Source organism: Anastrepha obliqua, chromosome 1, assembly GCF_027943255.1.
Source record: "Anastrepha obliqua isolate idAnaObli1 chromosome 1, idAnaObli1_1.0, whole genome shotgun sequence".
Lineage (NCBI taxonomy): Eukaryota > Metazoa > Arthropoda > Insecta > Diptera > Tephritidae > Anastrepha > Anastrepha obliqua.
Genome location: NC_072892.1, coordinates 139,231,261 through 139,254,499, shown reverse-complemented (window position 1 = coordinate 139,254,499; position 23,239 = coordinate 139,231,261). Strand labels below are relative to the sequence as shown.

Below are 23,239 nucleotides of genomic sequence, written 5' to 3'. Positions count from 1 at the left end.
ATAGTTGATAGTGTGGGTGCCCATGGAAACGGCGATTGGAAGTGTCCAAGGCGCATACACTAAAGCTGGTGGTACTAGACCAACAACAACATTTGTGCATTGGAAAAAAAGAAAGTAGGAAAGAACGAACTCTGTTGCACAGCCGACTTGAAGTTGGAGCTAGAAGCAGACGGCGATTGTACAAATGGAACAGTTTGTCGTCATTCCATTCATTTTATTTTATGTTGGCATCCGGATGTACTTGGTGAAAGAAAAAAAAAACATCTGGTTTTCCGATACTACCTCTAATGATGGGCTCGCCTTGCCTTCGTCCTTTGGGTATTTCACACGTATTTTTATTGACATTTCTTATATCTATAATTTTTCATCGTTTATCAGAGAGACAAAATGTTTTCACCACATCGGGAATTGTAGGGGAAGACTTATACCCAAATAAGTTATACCAGAATGGACCTCCAAGCCTAATTGGGCTCCTCTACATTTCTTACCGTAACTTAACTTAACCTATATCCAGTTGAATTCGGCTGTCACGACATGTACCCAGCAATGATGGCCACTCATTAGCTGTTATATAGGTAGACCTCGTAAAATTTAGTTTTTCTGATCATGACTATTTAATTTTTTCCCTCTTCAATTACTTATGGTCAGATTTGTATGCGTCTTCTTAAAAAGTCTACGTATCAATTTCAGAATTTCAAGTAAAGTAAAGGCAAAACCATATAAAAAAATGGGCCTCTATGAGCAGTGTAGGAACAAAAAAGTATTAAAATGTAATGTCAAGTGGACGAAGTTATGAGTGATGAGCTGGCTGTGCGTAGGATGAGGAGTGTGGATTGGTACAAAACTGAATTTATGTTGGTGAAGGTGGACTTGGAATTTGATACCACTAAAAGCCATGTAAAGGCGATTCTTCCCTCTCCGACAAAGGTTAAGTCAACGAGAAGACCGTCAGCATTTTCCATTTCAGTGGCAGTGTGAGTGTGAAAGTGATGTGTTGTGAGGAAAAGTTGTTCTTGTTTGACCGTCCCAATAACATAGTGAACGCTATCATAGAACCTGTCGTAGAACACCTTCGAATACGAATGTCTACTACGAATACGAAAAAATTGAAAAACACGAAAAAAGTGCTGCCAAAATCAAATGCCAAATTTTGATATCTCGACAACAGCTCACTTTAATGTAAGCAAGACAATTTAGCAAACAATCTTTAAGTTTTTTTGTCAAGTTAGCTGAATTTTCAAATTAAAAGGTATTCGTTGACATGTGCGGCTGTGTTAATGGGGAAGGAAAGTGAGAGAAGCAAACGGAGTCGCAGAATTGAGCGAAAAGTATTGAGAGATGCAAGCAACCCTCTCGATGTAAGCGAACCAATGTAAGTGCTTGCCTTTTTGTTAAAGAAAAGGTTTACTTAAATACGATTTAAAACAGGTTTATCAAAAATTACCGGTCAAATAAAGCTGCATTTACATACGTTTTGATTTTTATTGAAGGCAGTGCAAGCTCAGCGGGGTCGTCGTCCATAACTCCAGTTCTCCGACTATCCTCTGTTTTACGGTTTCTTGCGGAGAGAGGCTATCAGCACGGCGTTGGCAATGATTTCGACGTGCCAATGGGGCAGTCGACATTTAGCTATGTACTAAAATACGTATTGGTGTCACTACAAACACGATTGTGTCCTCAGTGGGTAAATCTCGACATGAGTGCCAATGGAAAAACGGCAATGCGAGATGGAATTCTATCAAAAATATAGATTTCCTGGCATCATTTTGTGTGTGGATGGGACGCACATAAAAATTATTTCCTTCACTAAAGAAAAAATCCTCTAGTACAACTGTGATTGCTCCTTTAGTGGCTCCAACAAAGTGGCATACCGCTGCCGTGTTGTTACAACCTTGACACCTGTGGAAGTCACATAAAAGTACATATACAGTACCTGGGCATTGAATTATGAATTATGAAATTTTCAATCTAATTTGGGCTTTTCCAAATAAAAAAGGGTATTAAGGGGATTTTAACCTGTTCTTAGATGATTTTACGAATTTCCGGTGAATTGGCTACGATTAGAAAATGATCAGCTTTTGTGTTTATAATTGAAAAGTTAAGTGTGCAAGTGGAAGTGCGAATTAATTCGATTTTTTGTGAAGAGCATAAAAAAACTAATTGAGATCGGATTTGACATCGGGACAAAAACAACAAATTGCAGTTATTTTGAAAGCCAAGAACCTGAGGTATGCAGACAAAGCAAGAGCCGTTGGAATATCCAAGGCATCTGTGGTAAATGTTGCCAAAAAGTTGAAAAATACCAACAACGTTTTAGCTAACTTCAAACAATCGCCAAAATTGTCGCATCACCTCAACCAGGCAGGATCGCAAAATCGTCCAAACAGTTCTCTGGAACAGATGAGCTTCAAGTCGGATGATTTTAAGAGAGGTTCAGGAATCTGGAATAAATATTTCGGAAAGAACGTTACAACGACCCTTATACGAAAATGGACTTTTTTGCAGACGACCAGCAAAAAAGCCAAAACTGACACCGCGTATGCGAAATCGGCGGAAACTTTGGGCACAACTTCACAGAGACTTCGACGCGGAGTATTGGAAAAAATAAGTTAAATAAAAAAAATTTTTTTTCCTTTGTCAAATAGCAGTAAGAAGAGGTGAATATTCACACTTTTCTGTGGTTCTGTTTTTCTCCTTACAGATCATCTTCAGCGATGAATGCCGATTGGAAGCGGTCACAAAAACAGCATATTTTGTTCGCAGAAGAGCTGGAGAACGATATTCTGAAGATTGTGTGCTTCCAAGGGTCAAATACTATGCCCTCGGGGGTCCATCTTTGGGGTCTTGAATCAACCCTGGGCCATTGGCGTAGACCTTCTCTTTCACGTGGCCACAAAGAAAAAAATCACAAGGTGTTAAATCACAAGATCTCGGTAGCCAATTGTGATCACCTCTTCGAGAGATAAAACGGTCGGGAAACTTTTCGTGTAAAAGATCAATGGTTTTGTTGCTTGTGTGGCACGTAGCACCGTCTTGTTGAAAATAAACGTTGTCCAAATCAATACCATCCAATTTCGACCACAAAAAATCTTTAATCATCTCTCGATAGCGCAATCCATTCACCTGTAACCCCTGTTATTGGAAAACCCTTTATGATTACAATTTCTTAGTTTCTACGAAATACAGTCTACGATGAATTGCATGATAGGGCTGAGCATTTACGAATATTTATGTTTTGATCTTCATTACTTGAGTTAAGGAACGCCGCTTTTTGCATTTTATGCCAATTCGAAATAAATTCAAACACAGCTGAATATTTTTATTTTATTTTTTATTTTACATTTTTATTTATTATTTTATCTTTTATTCAATAACACAAGAAATCTGATTGGTGTTCAAGCACTTTTAGTAAGTTTATATTAATAATAACTGCTCGAATACGTTGATTCTTAAATTATTTTTAAGTAGTTTAAAATTTTAGGTGTTACACATTTTGTCCAAAACTGATGTGTCTAGACTGATGGTGCAAAAATTTTAAATATATTATATATGCATACATATGTATGTATATATGCATGCATTTCGTGTTTGATATTTACAAATTATAATTATTCTTCAAATAGTTCTTACTGTTTGTTGGTGTGGATGTATGGCGCAGAAAGCCTTTTGGGTTTGAAATTTGTTTGTATGTAGATTTACCAAAATATACAATACTTGACTTCCATCATTTTTTTTATTTTTCATTAATAATTTTTACACACTTCACTGTGTACATTTGTAGGTAAATGGCATTATGGCTATGTATGTACGTGTCTACGAAGCATAAGGACACTGCGATCTAAGGCTATTTTCACATCACTTAAGTGACTATTGCACACATACGTGAATATACATATTATATATAGTATTGTAAGTGTGTCAAGCGATTACGACAGTTATAATTTTTTTATTTAAATCTTTATTGCACAAACACACACACTTATGAATATTCCTATTTACACGAAAATATTGCATTTAAAAATTCTAAAAGAATGCGAGCAAAAAAAAAAATTAATAAGAAAAAGAAAATTAAAAAATCAAAAAATTTAAAAAATAAAAAAAATATTGATTAAATTGACATATGAAAAAAAAATAAGAAAACGAATTAAAATTATTATAATAAAAAAGTAATTATAATAAAAAAAATGTTTTAATGCAAAAGCTGGCGTGTTGTGGCGTGCAGGCTGTGTAATTAACACGTTCCCGCCGGCATGTCCCACTAGTGGTACATTGAGGCCTGCCCCATTGGACGGCTTGTACCATTGGTGGTGCATACGCAATTGTCTCATCGGGTGGTTCTCTGAGAATGCTGGTAACGGGTTTCTGAGCAAAAAAGAGAAAAATAGTTTACATCTAATGTAGGCATAGTCGGCAGCTCTCACTGAGCGATATGTAATTACGGTTACAACAGCGCCGTCCGATGAAACAATCTTGGAGTTACAGAGCCACCAGATGCCGAGAACAACAAATTTGGTCGCCAGTGGGAACGAGTTAAAGCCAAGCAACTTTGCAACTTCTGTATATGAAAAGAGTTTCCTGAATTCTTCAATCTATCTGGCACCAGGGCCGCTTTGACTCTAAATTCCTGTTGTCTTAATGTATTGAAGAATCAAATTTCATAACTCAGTACTGTTGCAATCACAGAAATACCATATTGAGTACTATAGGTGGCGCTTCCCCAATTGCTTTATTTTTCGCGATTTTGAAGTCTGACGTCAGGTTCCTTACTAATGCAAAACAAACGAACAAAATAAAGTAGTAAAAAAGTAGTTGTTTGTCAAAATTCAGTAAGTGGCTTAGTAATATTGTGGTTTGTGTGTTTGTGCCACGTGTTAAAATGTGAAAGCACAAATGAATTCAAAGCTCACAAATGCAACTTTTTATGTTTTTAAGCGGCTAACGCCGTGGCAAGAAGGATTTTGTATGCGCGTATAGTTTCTCATATTGATTTCGTCTATTCTTCCTCTTCACCAACAAGTAATTATCTCGTCTTGTTTGTTTATTAATGGAGCTTGACGACACAGCGAATACGGAAGGTGCCACCTGGTATTCTATCATCCTTGCATATAACCCATGGGAAACGAATTCAGAAGGTAAGACCAAGATCAAACCGTTAACGAACTCTCAACGAATTTGAAAGTGTCAGCTGATTGGGTGACGAAATTGGGGAAGTGTTTACAAAACAACTGAGATTGTGTTGGTGATATACTATATGAAAAAAATCAATACACTCTCCGTTTGTGTTATTTCGTTGCTGTCTGAGCAATGACTAATTTGACGAGTGTATCAATACGTGTGAAATGAGCGAGCATAATGCGGCTGCCGAGTACTCGATGACGTATCAGTCGAAGTTGCCCGCATAATTTTATTTTTCACCATCCTCAGATCAGCATAACCTGGTAATCTATTATCCTTGCATATAACCAATATGCTAACAACCCGCCAACCGGAAACCTTATGCCTTTTGGGTGTCAGACAACTGCAAAACAAAAAAAAAAAACATTTCAACCGAAGTACAACAAGTAGACAGTGGAACTGGACACAGGATATCAGGATATATAAATAGTATCATACTTTCACATATCATAGCTTCGGCATCTTTCTTGTAGATAAGAGCAAGGCGCCTACACCCTTTTTGGGTATTTTGTCGAGCTCTTCCTCCTTATTTGTGGCCTCCTACGGAATGGTAGATATTTTTTATGAGGAGTTTTTCATGACAGAAATACACCCGGAGGATTGCCCTCGCCGGCTTATTCTATCAATAGGTGTTTCATGCCCGGGGTTTCGAATTTGTGCACTTCCGAAATTCCTATCAATCGATGCGAATGGCGGTTTATTGCTCATCACTAACAAAACCAACGCAAGGCAAACATTTTTACGGCGTAATTGAGATGGAGGACGAAAAGTTAGTAAAATTAGTTATACCTGTAAATTCTATTTTTTTCATTCAATACAATACAGTTTAGTAATTGTTTTTACCACAAAATTAAGCTCAAACGAAAGCAAGGTTAGCTGGTGACTGCACCTTAAAGATAAGTTTGGATTCGAAGAACAAATTGGTATCTTGGTCATAGTAGGCAAGAAAATTACTAACACCAAAGTGGTAACTCTAAAGAAAAAAGTTATTTATACTGGGGGCAAGCGATGATGTCTTTTTTGTATTTCTTGCCTTTCTCCACTATCTCATCAGTTATTAAAAAGGCGAACATTTCGCGTTATTCATTATTTCGGATTTGAAGTACTGCGCAAACATTAAGATGCGAGAGGCTGGCTTGCTTGCTCGGCTTCGAAAACTGTCAAAAATTAATAGAACAATACTAAAATACAAGGCGAATTGAGTACTGAAGGTGGCGCCATTAAAGAACAGTTACTTTACTCTGACGTCAGCTCCCTTCATAATACAAAACAAACAAAAGGCGGAGAAATTACATGTTTGTGTGAAATTTAGTGAATGGCTTGGTCGTTTTGTAATTTGTGAGATTTAAACAAAACAAACTAATGAAACCGAAGTGCAGCGGGTAAAAATGTGAAAGCACAAATGAATACAAAGGCTTCCAATGCAGTTTTTTGGCGTATAATTTCTTGTGCTTGGTTATTTCCATTGCTTTCGTCTACTCTTCTTCTTCAAAAACAGGTTATTCCCCTGCCTTGTGTTTGTTTATTGATCGACTCTTACGACACAACGAATTCGGAAGGCACAATCTCTTTCTCTATCATTCTTGACTGAAATTTATAAAATGATACCAAATGGCAGCTTTGCTCGAAGCGCTTGAAGTAAAGTGAAGTTTCGAATAGCTCAATGATCCACTTGCAGTGCTTTTGACGAGATTGAACACCCCATGCCCTTCATTTAATTTGATTTGGTTTAGCTTCATTTGTGAATTTAACGTTGAAGATAGAATGGAAGCGAAGCCGCAGACAAAGATAAACACAACTTTAGAAAATTTAAGACTGATTATGCTTCACATAAAATCCTATAGAGAGATGTCGGTGTTTCTTAAGGGGTTAGGGGTAGTCAGACTTTACAAAAAAATTTTAAATTTTTTAATTTTTTTTTTCATTTGAAGTGAATCCTACAGATACTATTCGAGTTATTAACAATTAACAAAGTCGCTTGGGCGTTCCGGAGCTCGATAGAAAACCTTTAAATGCTGTTTTTCCCAAAACTATGTTTTTTGAACTGGGGATCACTGTAACTTAAAAGCAGCTTGATAGATTTCAAGTAAATTTATACTGCTTTTGGAAAACATAAAAAACTCGTGCCTGATCGAAGGATTGTTTTTTTTTAATTTCAATTTTTTTTTAACAATAATTGTCGGTTTTTTTCTCGAAAATCTGAAAAATATTTCTTGAGGCCGCCATATTGTTAACGGTGAAAAAAAATTTCGATCAGGCGCAAGATTATCTATCAATAAAACTAATTTCTCTTGTCCGATTGAATCTCCAAGGATTTGTGATGATCACCGCAAGAGACTTCTGGAGAAACCGGCTCCCCACAAACAGCAATAACTTTTGCAATTATTAATTTTTTTTTAATTTTGCTAAAGTCCAGTCGAAACATGATGTCTTAATGCTATGTTTTATTTTTGTAAAATTAAGCAATTGACCAGCAAAAAAAATTTTTTGAAAATCATCACCCCTAACCCACTAAATTATTATACTTACAATTTTCTCATATTATATTAATTAATACGAAAATAGAATAATATGAGTTCCACGCAAATCTGTAAAAATATTGCCGTTGGTTTCACCGAATTTCAAATGTCAGAGAATCTCAATTCAACAGAGACGCATGCAAAATGTAATCAACGGATTTTTATGTGACACCTCAAAATGTATGCGAGCACAACGCATGCAAAATCAGACCTTTTAGAGAACAAAAAAAAAAAAATAAAAAAAAATTGTTTTCATAAAATTTTTCCAGTGCACAAATTTCAAATTTCTTGCAATTTTATTATCATTTGATGCACTTGCAAACGACCTTATTTTTCTCTTTATTGTTTATTGAAATAGTTAAGCAAAAGACTTTGTAGTTTATTTAAAAAACAAAAAAAAGAAGCAATAAATCACATAAAACCACGTGTGTGTGCTTGCCAATTAGTTTGTATTTTGAGAATTACTTTTTATTTTTTTCATTTACAAAATTATTTAACAAATAACTATTTTTTATTCATTGTTAGATATATTCAAATTTTACTGGTCTACATATTTTGGAAATATCGCTACTTTTGCATTATTCATTTTTCCAATTTTGTTCACCAATTCCGTTTTTTGAAACGGAATCAAACGCATCGCCTTGGCAAGTGTTCACAATGCATTCAAAAATGTACCGATAAAGTAGTTTTCATAATTCCTCAACTTTATCATGACTATTTTTATTTTCAACTTAAATCTAATTTCGTGCTATTGGCTAAAATTTTCGTAAATAGTTTTTGTTTTTTTTTATACTTGTATCCATATATTTTATACACATACATATGTACAGTTTGTTGCAAAAATGTTTTGACATACTAAAATAGTCAAGTTATTTGCGCTTAGTTAACTAAAACCATCGCTTCTATTGAATTTGAATTTGGAGGGTCTTTTCAAATGATTAGTTGGGGAAAAAGAAATCCATTATTTTCTCGTTAGATTGCTGCAGTGATTGATACTCGTATTTCGTAAAGTATCGATCAAACAATTTACTTTATTAATTTACGTAGTTGCTAGTACCACTTAACGGTAAGCTTTCTGAATACACCAAAGTAAGCAAAACAAAAAAAAAAACAATGCTGCTCTCAGCTGTAAAGTAAGTTGTTTTATTAAACATATCTATTTGCGCCATCGTTCGCTTAGATGATTTGATACACCGCATGGTGAAAAGATTTTTAGAGCTGTAGTACCTAGCAGACCGTTATTCAGCTCTGAGCGAATTTGAGAGATATGCCGACGCCATTCGTTTTGTGTTTCACAAAATTTAGCTTTAGCTTAGTGAATCCAAAGTTCCCCTCAAAAATTGTTTTTTGACGTGATAATGTCTTATAATTCGATGTAGCCGGTTGCACGCACCAAAAAATGCGTCGTTATCTTGTTCATGCGTCGTTACCTTGCTTGAACTGCAAGCGAGAGTGCGGAACGAACGACAAAGAGGCACAATCGGCCTTCACGTTCGGCAACGTTCGACATCTGGCTCTCTCCTACTTGAGTGAGCATATACCTATATGTATGTATATGCACATAGGTATGTATATAAATTCACATACAGGCTTGCCCATATTCGACGGACCCATCTGGAAACCCTGTATCTTTTGACAGAGACGTCAGATCGCTTAATGACATACCGCGTTGGAAGTGTCAGTCCAAGCAGATATTTACCAAGGAACAGTACACGCCACGCAAGCGTTCCCAAATTGTTGAAATATATATGTTACCATGACACATGTTCATGGCACATAATATAATATCATGTATCATATTGTGAACATATCACAAAGTTGAGTCTCACGGGTAAACGACACCACACGCGCAAGACTAAAGCGCTGACCGTGCATTTCCCAAACTTACGAATTTTCCCAGCACATGCTGATGCAACGTGACCTGGCCAAATTCTAGTTGTAATATAGAAGTAAGAATATTTTGTAAATTTAGTTTTTAAGTGAACAATAAACAGAAAAGACGTGGACTCCTGTCCACGCAATATTTTTAAAAACTCAAAATAATAAATGAAAATTTAACTGGCGCCCGAGCAGGGACAGCGCGCGAAAAGTAATAAAAGCCCGAAAAATAAAAAGTACGGCTACGCGAAACGTCGTGAGTAAGCTAGAAAAAATAAAGTGAAGTAAAAGCGACAATTCGCGAGAGACAAGTGGGACAACAAGTGACGCCGAAGGACCCGAGTACCACAGGAAAAAGGAGAATACTGAGGCATCCAACAAACATCCACATGCAGCGCTGGACCCTAATGTGAGATTACTTTTAAGATATATTATTTCTTAATTATAAAAAAAAAATATTGTGAAAAAAAATTAGTGAAAATTTGAAAAAGAATTAAAGAGTGGAAAAAAATTTTTAAACTTTGAGGAAATAAAAAAAATTAACATTTGTAAGAGTGAAAAAAATATTTCCATAAAATTTGAGGAAAAACTGATATTTTTGGAAAAATTATATATTTGTAAAATTTGCGGAAAGTAAGAAAATTAATATTTTTGAAAAGAATATTTCGTAAAAATCCTGAGAAAAGGAAAAAATAGATTTTTTATTAGTGAAAAATTTCGTAGGTGATCAATTTTACTTGGAGCTAAAGAGAACAAAAAAAAAAATGACAGAATCTGCTGAACAGTTAGTAGAGCAACTGAGCCAGCTCCGGCTTGATTACGGTAGCAATCAGACAAAACCATCCTCTTCCATTAACACTACTGTTGTCGAAACAATAGTGCGCGAAGTGCTTGACAGATTAAATACACCAAACATTACTGAGTTTAGTGGACAGGACTGTAATATAGCTTTAAATGTAGGAAATATGCACGAAATAGACAGGATTCCCGACATGGTCAAATGTCTACGGGAATTTTCAGGTAAACCAGGGGAATTTAGCTCCTGGCGGAAAAGTGTGGACAGGATCTTAAGAGCATACGAAACTTTGAAAGACACTCCTAAATATTTTTCCATCCTACACATTATACGTCATAAAATCGTCGGCGATGCTGACACCGCTTTGGAGTCCTACAATACTCCGTTAGACTGGGCTCAAATCCGCAAATGCTTAATGATGCATTATTCGGATAAGAGAGATATTGGTACACTTGAGTACCAATTGACCACCTTGGCTCAACGACAAGATGACATTGCAACTTTTTACCAAAAAGTCTACCAACACCTTTCGCTTATTTTAGACAAGATCTCATGCTTGGATCTTGGCGACGAGTCCATAAGGACGATGACGAACTCATATCGGGAGAAAGCTCTCGATACATTCATCAGGGGACTAAATGGCGACTTACCGCGACTCCTTAGCATCCGTGAACCTACAACCTTGCCTCAAGCCCTTCATCTCTGTCAAAAATTAGACAACATGTCCTTTCGTATGAACCATGCACATAACGTGCATAGATCATTAAATCAACCGCCGCCGCGACCTCCACGGCAAAATATGTCTAACAACCGCCCTTTTTATCCTGAACTTACATATGCGGTATCCCCGCAACGGTATAACTATCCTCCGAGACAAGTAAACAATTACAACAATAGGCCATTTAACACGACACCCCGGACGCAACCGAACCAGGGTAATCCAACGTATTATAATAGTAGACCAAATTATAATTATCAGTCTAACAACAACTTTGGAATACGCCCCCAACAACAATTAAATCAAGGATTCAACAATCGCTCCAACTTACCCCCAAAACCACCAGTCGCAATGGATGTAGATTCTTCTCTACACTCTAGACAGATTAACTACCAAAATAGGCCAAGTCCTAATCAAAACACTCAACCGCAGAAACGTCCACTATCTTCTCAATATATTCGCCCTCCGAATAAAATGCAACGTACTTTTCACGCAAATGCAGTGTCACAAAATGTAACCAATTATCCTACAGAGCCAAACCCAAATCAGAGTTATTACGGTAATTCACATGACGACTACTACGAAGCAATGCAGCATGTAATCGGAGCTCCAGAAGGGCAAAACAATTTGAATACTAGCGAACAAGACCACTCCGAAGTAGACCTAATTAATTTTTTAGACTAACGCCGTCCTCACTTCCGTACTATGAATTTACAACAAGGCGTGGGGACCAATTGGATTTTCTTATTGACACAGGATCCAATAAGAACTATATTCAATCAACTAGGATAAGAAATCCACTACCAAATAAGCCATTTAAAGTAGAATCAGTTGCGGGTAATATTGAAATAACACATCATACATTTATAGAAATTTTCGGACCAAATATAGAAAAAATTAAGTTCTTTATTCTGCCACCCCTGAATTCTTTTCATGGGATCATCGGCAACGACACCCTCAGAAAACTAAAAGCTATCATAGATACCGAAAAAGGCACAATGACCATTTTTCCAGGGATTGTTATCCCACTCAAGCAGCGAATATCCCAGCAAGTTAATAATGTCAAATTAGAAATTCCACATCTCCCTGAAGAGCATCAACGGAAAATAAATAATATTATTGCAAAATGCCCAAAATTGTTTTCTGATCCTGACGAAAACTTAACATACACCACTCTAGTTAAAGGCGAAATCAGAACTATTAATGATAATCCTGTGTATTCCAAGCCTTACCCCTATCCCATGGCTTTGAAGGCAGAAATAGAAAAGCAAGTGGAAGAACTCCTTGACAACGGAATTATAAGAAAATCTAAATCTCCATATAACTCTCCTGTGTGGATAGTTAACAAAAAACCAGATGCATCCGGCGAGAGGAAATACCGTATGGTTATTGATTATCGAAAGCTCAACTCAATAACCATCCCAGATAAATACCCCATTCCCGAAATTAACGAGGTCCTAGCAAACCTCGGTAACAACAAATTGTTTACAGTAATTGACCTCAAAAGCGGGTTTCATCAAATTCCGCTACGGAAGTCAGATATAGAAAAACCTGCCTTTTCCGTTAATAATGGAAAGTATGAATTCCTCCGCCTACCCTTCGGGCTGAAGAATGCCCCCGCAACCTTCCAAAGAGCACTAGATGATATCCTTCGTCAACATATAGGAGTCAGATGTTACGTCTACATTGACGACGTTATAATTTTCGGCAGGAACGAGGAAGTCCAGACCATGAAGACCATGAAATAGTTGTAAACAAATTAAATAACCTTCTAGAAAATAACAATAATCAAGTTCTTATTAATAAGCTTACGATAGAAAAAGTTAATGAAATCACAAATATCACAAACCATATTATGAAAGATATGCAAAACAACGAAGGTAAAGAAATAGAATCATTTTTGAAATTAAAATACAAATTAGAAATTATGAAAGAGGAAATCATAAATATCGCTTATGCGATACATTGGGCAAAAGCCAATATAATAAATTCATACATAATGTCAACCGAAGAAATCGATATTGCAAAAAAAATTTTTGATAAAGATAACATCCCGTTTGTAAATTTGGACGAAGCTCTGGAATTTTCTGAAATTAAAATAGCGACTAATGGCAAGACAATCATTTATATTATAAGTTTACCAACTGTAGAAAATCAAATTTGTCAAACTATTGATATCAGAGCGGTAAAGAAAAACAACAATATTAACAAAATCAGTTTCAATTCAATTCTTAACTGCGAAAAAATTATTTATGGAATAAAAAGCAATTGTAAAAGATATAACTCATTACAAATATGTTTAAGGGATAATTTGCTAGATTTAAGTAATGATTATTGTATTAGTAACCTTTTAACAAGTCGTTTGCCAAACTGCACAGTCACAAATAGCCAGCACATCCCAGACTTCGAGGAGCTGTCACCTGGAGTTATATTCCTAAACGATTTCAGGGGCGGTGTCCTAATAAATGAAGACTATACAACTCTTAACGGTACCTTTGTGATTCACTTCAATAACGCCACCATTCAAATCAACGGAAAGAAATTTTTCAATGGGCAAAAATCAACGAACAAACCCCTACCTGCTATTCTCCAACCAATATCGATATCAAACAGAAGTGAAGAAATTCTTTCTTTAGAAATGCTAAAACAATTAAATTTCAATAATACAAAAGAAATTAGACTAACAGGATCGTCATATCGGCTCAAGTATGCTGCAAGCATCAGCGTTATGATAATACTTATAATCATTGCCATATTTTCAAACAAATTAATCCTGTCACCTAGAAAAAACAAAGAAACACGTTCCATCGATTTAACGGAGGCTGCAATAAAAGGACTTAACCAAATTTTCAACAAGACTTCAAACGAGGACGTTTGAATCTTAGGGGGGGGGTTTGTTACCATGACACATGTTCATGGCACATAATATAATATCATGTATCATATTGTGAACATATCACAAAGTTGAGTCTCACGGGTAAACGACACCACACGCGCAAGACTAAAGCGCTGACCGTGCATTTCCCAAACTTACGAATTTTCCCAGCACATGCTGATGCAACGTGACCTGGCCAAATTCTAGTTGTAATATAGAAGTAAGAATATTTTGTAAATTTAGTTTTTAAGTGAACAATAAACAGAAAAGACGGGGACTCCTGTCCACGCAATATTTTTAAAAACTCAAAATAATAAATGAAAATTTAACTTATATATGGGCAACCCAGTATTTGTATTTGCATATGCCTTCTTCCTGTGTGCATGCTATGAACCATTTCTCTGTTGAGAATAGGACGATGATAGGAAAAGTAGGAAATGAAAGGGAGTGTTTCGAGTGTAATGTGTCTTGAAAAAGTCAAATCGATGATGGTGCCTCTTAGTGTTGTTGACTTATTAACGTCTGATGCACAATCGAAATTGAACATATCTTTCATGAATTTGATAAATGTTTCGTAATTTTTCACGTTTATGAAAATGTAACTTGATCAATTCCATTACGATTCCATCTATCTCCTTCTCTATATCCATACAAAATTTCTATCAAACAAATAAAATTAAAATTTTGTTTTGAAAATTGCAACCATTCCATCAGTATTTTCTTATGACGTTGTCACGTTAAACTATCTTCAGTAAACCGACTTTACAGACAACCTCTTTTTTCACCATACCCAAGGGGCAAATCTGATAACTATCATCCTGGATATACCGTTATTTCGCTGTGTTGTTATCTCACCGAGTTGGTACACACGCGTTAGCCATCTATGAGTCTTAAAGTGATCGTAAGAGTGATTTCTTAATAAAAATGTCAAATCGTACGTAAATTATAAAGAACGCAAAAATGTTTGGAAAACCATGTCGGTTTGAGGTGACTCAGTTGGTCTATTAGAATTATACAAAAGGAAAAAGGAAAGGAAAACCTGTAATTATCAGAAATGGTTTGTTTAGGCTGGAGCCGTATCTGCAAGTGGAAGACTACACAAAATATCTGACCGGGCCGAACGTATTTTGTTGAAAAAAGTAGTTGAAAAGAAACCTAGATAGTGCCCATTTACACAGGGAAACATCTGGAAGGGGAAACTTTTGTCCGAGGGAGAAGGACAGCCGCGAAAGAGAGAAGGGAGTTTGTTGTTGTTGTTGTTGTTGTAGCAGTAACTTCATCCTGTCAGTGTAGTGTAATCACCGGTCGTCTTCGTCTAGTTCATCTAACTCAGGTAGGCCCAGGAAACTTGCTGTTTCGACGGGTTGGGTCGAGAAGGAGAGGTTAGTGTTAGATGAGTGGGCTGTGTTAGTGTTAGATGAGTGTCGTTCGGGGTGCCTTCACATGCCGGACATCTGTTTAGTATGTCGTGGTCAATTCTGGATAAGTAGGAGTTTAACCTGCTACAGTATCCAGAACGTAGTTGTGCCATTCCATTGGCAGCCGGTTCTGCGTTACCGGAATGACTCGGATTTTTCCGAACCAAAGGCTGCCGCCCCAGTAAACTAGCCCTGTCTGGTGTACCGTATTGCAAGGGAGTTTGTCACCCGTACTAGCGACACGCTTTGCGCTTCTTATTCGTATTTCCAATCTGAAAGCAATTTTTGACAGTTGCTTGATTCGTTTTCTTTTTTTGTGGGCGAAAGTTCTGAGTTCTGTGTTGGTTTTCAATCAAAGGGAAGATATCAACAATGAGAAACATCCGAACGCTGCTTGGGAAATGCAGGATTATTTTTGCTAGTAAAGTAGGCATAATAAAAAAAACTTATGGGGCAGAAAAGTAGTAAAGTAGTAACAATTTTGAACGTGTGACCGCAAATGAAACATTAAAAGAGAATTTCCAGTGTCTCTCTTCCAGCTGTCTCCGTGTGTAAATCGGCTCCTATTGAGCTTAGAAATGAGTGCAGGGTCAAAGTTTCTAATGACACAGTCTATCAAGTTTTACAAAAGTCCAATTATGTATCGCGAGTTGTTCGAAAGAACCCGTTGCTCTCTGCATGGCATGTTGAAAAGCGGTTATCCTTCGCTAAAGCATACGTAGCTCAGCCAGACAGCTACTGCGATGATACTGAATTCATGCTTTATTTCAACGATGGGCCCAATGAAGTGTTTAGACAAGCATCAAACTTTCAGTCATGGTGCCAAAATAACCATGCAAACAAACTTTTTTCGCCCAAGTGGGCCAATTTTCTGGGCAACCATTACAACCTAACCTAACCTAAGCTAACCCTTAACGGGAGTTTGAAAGGGAGTCTAGTGTGTGATGATGTGAGTGCTTTGTCTTTTTGCATGAGCGTATTGGCAGGGTTCCTATACCAAATTAGAATTGTTATGGTAACATTAAAAACAATAGAATAGCAAAAAACAAAAAACCACAAAAAAAAAAAATAGAAAATAATATCTTTGACTTGGAAAATTTAAAATAGCAAATATTTGTAATATATTTCTTAGCTATAATAATATTTTTTATTGAGAAATATCTGAATTTTTACGTAGTTTTCTAGACTTTTTGATACGATTTTCTATGAAATTTATTCATTTTTTATGCAACCATGTTAAAGAGCGTTTTGGAATCAAGTGATCTCCGTTGCGGACATTTTTTGACAAACAGCTGAGAATGTTTCTACTTATGGATCTGTACAATGCATAGAACTTAAAGCTATTAACTTAAAAGTAGATGTAAAAAGACTTTCTTCACAGCTGTATTTGAAGTGTATATTGTTTTTTATTTTTATTTTTGCTTTGTATTTTTTGTGTTATTTTTAAACAGAGTAGCCTTCTTTCCTACTATTGGCTTATAAATTATTTAGATTAGTCAAGCAAAACCAAAGATTGAAAGAAAACTATGGAAAATAAATATTCTCTTAAGCAATATGTCTGACTTTCGCTAGATTAGTAGATGTCAGAACACTTCCTTGGCAAACTGTATTTCAACATAGGAACGTCACTACAATTATTAAATTTAGTTGTTTGAATTGTAATGTGGTTACAAAACTAGGCATAATTATTTTATTTAATTATTAAGTTGTATACAAATATATTACAAATACAAAAATATTACATATTAGGGACCTGATTCTGCGACATTTAAAAATATTAAATTAAAAATATGTGTGTATGTATATATTCGTATTGTTTATACGCCTATGCATAGGTTTAATAATATATGTAAATATGTAAGCATGTATGTATGCAAGTATTATGTATATTTACGGGTATTTGGTTAAATAAAAATAAAAATGTAGCATTTGTGAATTTTTTATGTGCGCGAGATTTAGCGCGCCAGCTTCAGAAAATATATTTACAATTTAAATAAATAGTTTCGTATCTAATGATTAGTTTCTGTTAAAATATTATATTTTATGTATACGCAATTATATTTTGTTTAATTTTATATGATTTAACTTTCTTTATATGATATAAATTTCAATACTGACGCGCCTTTGTGTAAGTAAGTATGTGTGTTTATAAGAGTATACATATGTACGTCTTCGATGAGCAAATAAATAATTTGGAAAAAATTAAATTAAATCTTAAAAATATAAAATCTTACAAGGCATAAATGAAGAAGAAAAAAAAATTTAAATATTTTTGAGAAATACTCGTTTCTGAATCCACAAAATCCACATTACATTTACACACTTCTCCAGTAGTTATATAGACAAACATTCGTAAAAAAATTATTCCATTTAATTAACTGCGAAAAAATACATAGTTCATTCACTTATACAAATATATCACTTTTCTTTGCAAAACAACAATTCTTGAAATACGTACAATAATTTTCATTCGTATGCGTGCACATAAATTTTCAACACCAATACGATTTGTTTTGTTAACAGTTAATTTTTTTGTCGTTTCGCAAAATCTAAAGCTCCTATGCATTTCTCCATGCACAGCGTCTCTCTCTCACTTGCTTACCCTACGCATTCGTCTCTCCTCTCAAGTACATAAATACAATCTATTCCCCTCACATTTCCAATAGATTTCTAAGCGTTTTTGTGAGTGTCTATTTTTCGTTTCGCTCTTCTTTCGTTCCCTATCATCTTACACTACTAAGGTTAATTAAAATATATTCATGCGAAATTCGCTGACTATCGCCTCCAGAAAGCCTTTCAATTGATAGTATGAACGCTCACGCCAATAAATATTATTATTAACCTGCTCCATGGCCAGTCCAATGGCTTCCTCGACTGCTGTCAGTCCCAGTTTGCGTGCACGATCGGCAAATTGCTGCAGCTGTTCCTTGTGATATTCCTTATTCATGTAAGTCGTGATGGATTTGATCATCTCAGATAGTGTGGAGAAGCCGTCACCGAAACTAAGATGGGAAAAAAATATTAATAATTATAAGTTTTTGCAAATTAAAGTCGTTTTGAAAATTTATTGTTATTGCTCTGTTCGTTTTCGAGTCATCTTATTTGACATTAGATCAGAGGTCGGCAAAAGCTTATTCGTGCGAGCAGTGCACTCAACACACGTATTCTTATACTCTTAAAATCAAGCGTTGTTTTGACACCAACAAAGCATCATAGGCAGTGGCTATGCTGGTAATTTCCTTATGCTACAGTAGACTTATATGAATAAAATGACTGAAAATAAATTATGACTCCAAATGGTGATATGCGGTGCCTTTTGTACCAAAAGTATAATAAATTAAATACAAGTTATTTAAAAAACATACCCTATGATCAGAAAGTACCGGGAATGTTTAAATAAAACAAAACAGAGTTAAATTTCAGGCAAATTTATTTTATCTCCTTCAAAATATCTCCCGTCTGAAGCAACACACATATGCCAACGTTTAACCCAGTCCTCCTTGTACCTACCAGGGGGCCGACGAAGGGATGACCTTCAGTCCCTTTGCCGCATTCTCTTTGATCTCCTGGCTGTAACGCGTCTCATACCCAAAACATCAACCACAATGTGTTATGCCGTTCCATATGAAATGTCCAAGTTCACTAGAAATCTCTCTTAAGCTGGTATGACGATTTTCAAGCACGATTCCTTTCACTTTCTTCACGTTTTCATCGGTGTTCGACGTCGATGGGCGTCCGGAACGAGGCAAATCTTTCACCACTGTGCGACCACTTTTAAAGCCTTTATACCACGCATATGCTCTTGTTCTTGACATATAGTCCAGTCAAAAGAGACGAAAAAAATAGCCAACTTCGTAATTTTAGGAGTATGCGAGTTTATGGTTTTATTATGTAAAACCCATCACTGTGAACTTAAATTTGAGTTTTCGGGGTCGGGGGTTGTGTCCCGCGGCCGCCATCTTGGAAATAAGGGTGCAACTGGTTTTTTGCGATTATCTCGTGAATTTCGAAAGTTACGAAAATTTTGTAAATTCTTTTTTGTAGATAATAATATTATCTACAACTTTCATTCAAAACGTTTTATTGTAAAATTAATAATAAAAAAGTTATAAACAAAATTACGCGAAAAATTAAGGGATGCATTGTTTTAAAGCGTAATAACTTTTTTTTTATTGATTTTATGGAAAATATACATCAGAGCTTTTTTATAGAGCATTCTTTTGTGAACATTTTTGTCTAAAAGTTTTTTCCGCTATCTTTATTTAGTCGTATGATTTTGAGCTGCTAAGCGGAGCAACCAACACATTAGCGAAGCGCGTACATGATTACACAGGCCGACAAAATTGAACCAACATTCAGACCCAGAAACCAGACTATATATTTTCAAAGGTTTATGATGCGCTAAATCCAAATCTGGCCTCAGAATTGCTCTATCAGCTCTGGTTTTCGAGATATCCTAACCTAAAAGTGCAAAAAACATCATTTTTGCCCATATTTGAGGTTATGTAGCCTTGCAGATGTTTTCTTTCACCAAAATTAAAGGATGGCATCTTTAAATACAATTCTTCTTTTTTCAAATGGCGTTTTGTTTGCTCAAATATCATTTTTTTTCGCAGAGATATCGCATTTTGAAATTTTCATGTTTCGAAATTTTCCTACACCTGAAAATCGATTAAAAAAACCAGAGCTGATAGAGCAATTCTGAGGCCAGATTTGGATTTAGCGCATCATAAACCTTTGGAAATATATAGTCTGGTTTCTGGGTCTGAATGTTGGTTAAATTTTGTCGGCCTGTGTAATCATGTACGCGCTTCGCTAATGTATTGGTTGCTCCGCTTAGCAGCTCAAAATCATACGACTAAATAAAGATAGCGGAAAAAACTTTTAGACAAAAATGTTCACAAAAGAATGCTCTATAAAAAAGCTCTGATGTATATTTTCCATAAAATCAATAGAAAAAAAGTTATTACGCTTTAAAACAATGCATCCCTTAATTTTTCGCGTAATTTTGTTTATAACTTTTTTATTATTAATTTTACAATAAAACGTTTTGAATGAAAGTTGTAGATAATATTATTATCTACAAAAAAGTATTTTACAAAATTTTCGTAACTTTAGAAATTCACGAGATAATCGCAAAAAACCAGTTGCACCCTTATTTCCAAGATGGCGGCCGCGGGACACAACCCCCGACCCCGAAAACTCAAACTTAAGTTCACAGTGATGGGCTTTACATAATAAAACCATAAACTCGCATACTCCTAAAATTACGAAGTTAAATCCTCTTTTGACTGGACTAATAGCAGATTCGCCAAATGCTTTTTGCAACATTTTCAGTGCATCTTAACACGAAATTTCAAAAAAACTGAAAAAAGTTGACTGATGTAAACAAACGCCAGGCAGACACTAATGATCCGATGGCGCTAAAAAGTGACAGATGTGTGTCTTACAGTCCTACCAAGATAAGAAAAAAATATGTACTGGTTCCCAGGTGCGCGGTTCGTTTAAATTAAACACTCCCGGTACTTTTTGATCATTGGGTACTTCTAACCAGAAACTGGCCCAAAAGTGTTAATATTAATAATTAATAAACTTCTTTTTGAAGTATATTGTTTCTTTGCCGTTCATTTAATTTCTTTTGAAATACACTTGGATTAAGTGCAAAATAAGTGGTCCTGTTCACTCGATTAGAGGCAATCATTTTTATGGAATAAAATGGTTAATAAAGCAACCGCATTTGAACTAGTAACACAAGGGTTTCTGATAATTCAAAAGTTTTGTACTGTACTTTGCTCGAAAATAAACATGCATCAATGCATATTATTCCATCTAACGGTCCAAGTGAACCAGACTGCATTTATTTTTCATTGTTGACATATTTGGTCTTCAAATTTTACTCTTTCCAGCACTGTGCAGTGCGATTACTCTGTGCTCACGCGCACACTCGCAAAGTCAATTTTGCCAACCTCTGCATTAGACTTACTATTCTGCGATCTCTTTGATGTTTGATTGTAGAAAATCAAAAGCGATCTCATAGCCAATCGGATTCTCGGAAACTGCGCGGAAAGCGCGTGCGCCATCTTGCTTCAATATGCCCGACGTCGGATTGATGGTCAAATTCAGATATCTGCAAGTAATCACATATCCATACATATAAACTATCCTTGATTACATCAATACAATTATTATTTCTTCTGCCACATACTTTGAGAGCAACCATGGTTTGGTGGTGCAGCCTAATGAGGTGAGTATCTGTTCCTTCTCCGAGGCGCTTGTCGTGCGCTTATATTGCTTGTAGGCGAAGTACCACTCCTGGAAGGAGCCTTCTGCGAGAGCTGTGCAATAAATGGTTGACTTCAGATTTGGTTTGATGCTGTAAAAATAAAAATTAAAATATAATGAAAATCATGCACCTCAGCTAAACCTTTCCGCTTCAAAATAGTACATACGGATTCAATTTGGCATCACTCATCCACTCGCGATACTTCCGATGCGCTGCCATTGTGCAACGATCATAGTTGAATTTGCAAGCAAGACGCGCAATACCGGCGCGATGCTGCAATTGAATGTGCGATTCATTGTCCGGCTCGTTTAAGCCATAACGATCGAATGCTGGGCGTACGATGAACTTCATAAAAGCCTATGCGCAAAAAATCTTATTATGTTACATATATGATTTCCAAACCCGGTCCGTTAGTACTCACCCTAAAGGTCTCATAAGCCGGCTCGCGATGCAGCATGAATATGAGGTAGTTAAGGCCACGTTGTGCCGCACGCCACAGCAACTCATCATCGGTGGCGGTGAAGATCTCCATTAAGAAGGTAAGCGGTATGTCGTAGGTCAAATATTCAGCTTGCGCCAAGTGTAGCGCATCATCCAAAAGTTGGGCGCGCGTTATGCGTGGCAATGTTGTGAATTTCTTCTTCAATGCCAACCAAGAAGGCATATCATAATTGACGCGATAGTAGCCTTGGCGATTCAAATTCACATACACCACATTATCGGTGTTATTATCCGAGGTAAATACTTCACTAATAACAATTTGTCGATCACTCTCCGACATCCAATGCGTGGGTATATTATCGCCTTTGTGCAACTCATCCGTTTCGAAGGTAATCGGCACAACCCAACGACTATCGTCGGACATATTTTTCGATGGCAGCATATAACGCTCTTGTGTTAGCACCAAATCTGCATCACGACGTTCAACTGTGATTACTGGGTAACCGGGTTTCGTTATCCACGAGTCCATAACCGTTTTTACGTGCAGATCGTCAGGCAAGGTCTTTTGCTCATGGCCATGATGTGTCATGAATTCCCACAGCTCATCGCGGTCGGCATTGCCGTAAGCGTACGTCTTCAGCAGATCTTGTGTCGCAGCGCGAAAAGCTTCATCGCCCACAAATGAACTCAACATACGCAGCAAGATATTGCCCTTTGAATAGGTAATCGGATCAAAAATACGACGAATATCATTTGTTGACTTCACGTCAAAGGCAATTGAATGTGAGCTGTTGTCGGCATCCTGTTGCATAGCATCGCCAAACTCGTAAATTGTGTATGTATCGAGGATTTGGAATTCGGGACGAATTGCATTTAAGGCCAAGTAACTCATGTAACAGGCAAAACCCTCCTTCAGCCAAAGGTCGTCCCACCATTTGGGTGTGACCAGATTGCCGAACCATTGATGTGCTAATTCGTGTGCGACAACCTGAGCGACATGCTCCATGTGCTCCGAGGAAGAAGCTCTATCGAGATCTTCGGGCACCAAAAGGGCTGAGTCTCTGAAAGTTTTAAGAGAGATAGAAAGAGCGATCAAATGGAATGTATGATGGTATAGTACACATTTGCTCTAAAGT

General features: G+C 36.3%; 1 protein-coding gene across 1 annotated transcript in view; it reads right to left on the bottom strand.

Annotated features, from left to right (window-relative positions):
• Positions 1 to 16,761: 16,761 nt before the first annotated feature.
• The window catches only part of LOC129237485 (aminopeptidase N), a 48,216-nt gene continuing 41,738 nt past the window's right edge, over positions 16,762 to 23,239 (bottom strand). The window contains exons 8-12 of the mRNA XM_054872267.1: positions 22,084 to 23,164; positions 21,829 to 22,019; positions 21,585 to 21,752; positions 21,363 to 21,506; positions 16,762 to 18,381 (exon numbers count right to left, since the gene is read on the bottom strand). Coding sequence (XP_054728242.1) covers positions 18,126 to 18,381; positions 21,363 to 21,506; positions 21,585 to 21,752; positions 21,829 to 22,019; positions 22,084 to 23,164 — 1,840 coding nt within the window. The 3' untranslated portion in view covers positions 16,762 to 18,125. The remainder of the gene's footprint in view (positions 18,382 to 21,362; positions 21,507 to 21,584; positions 21,753 to 21,828; positions 22,020 to 22,083; positions 23,165 to 23,239) is intronic.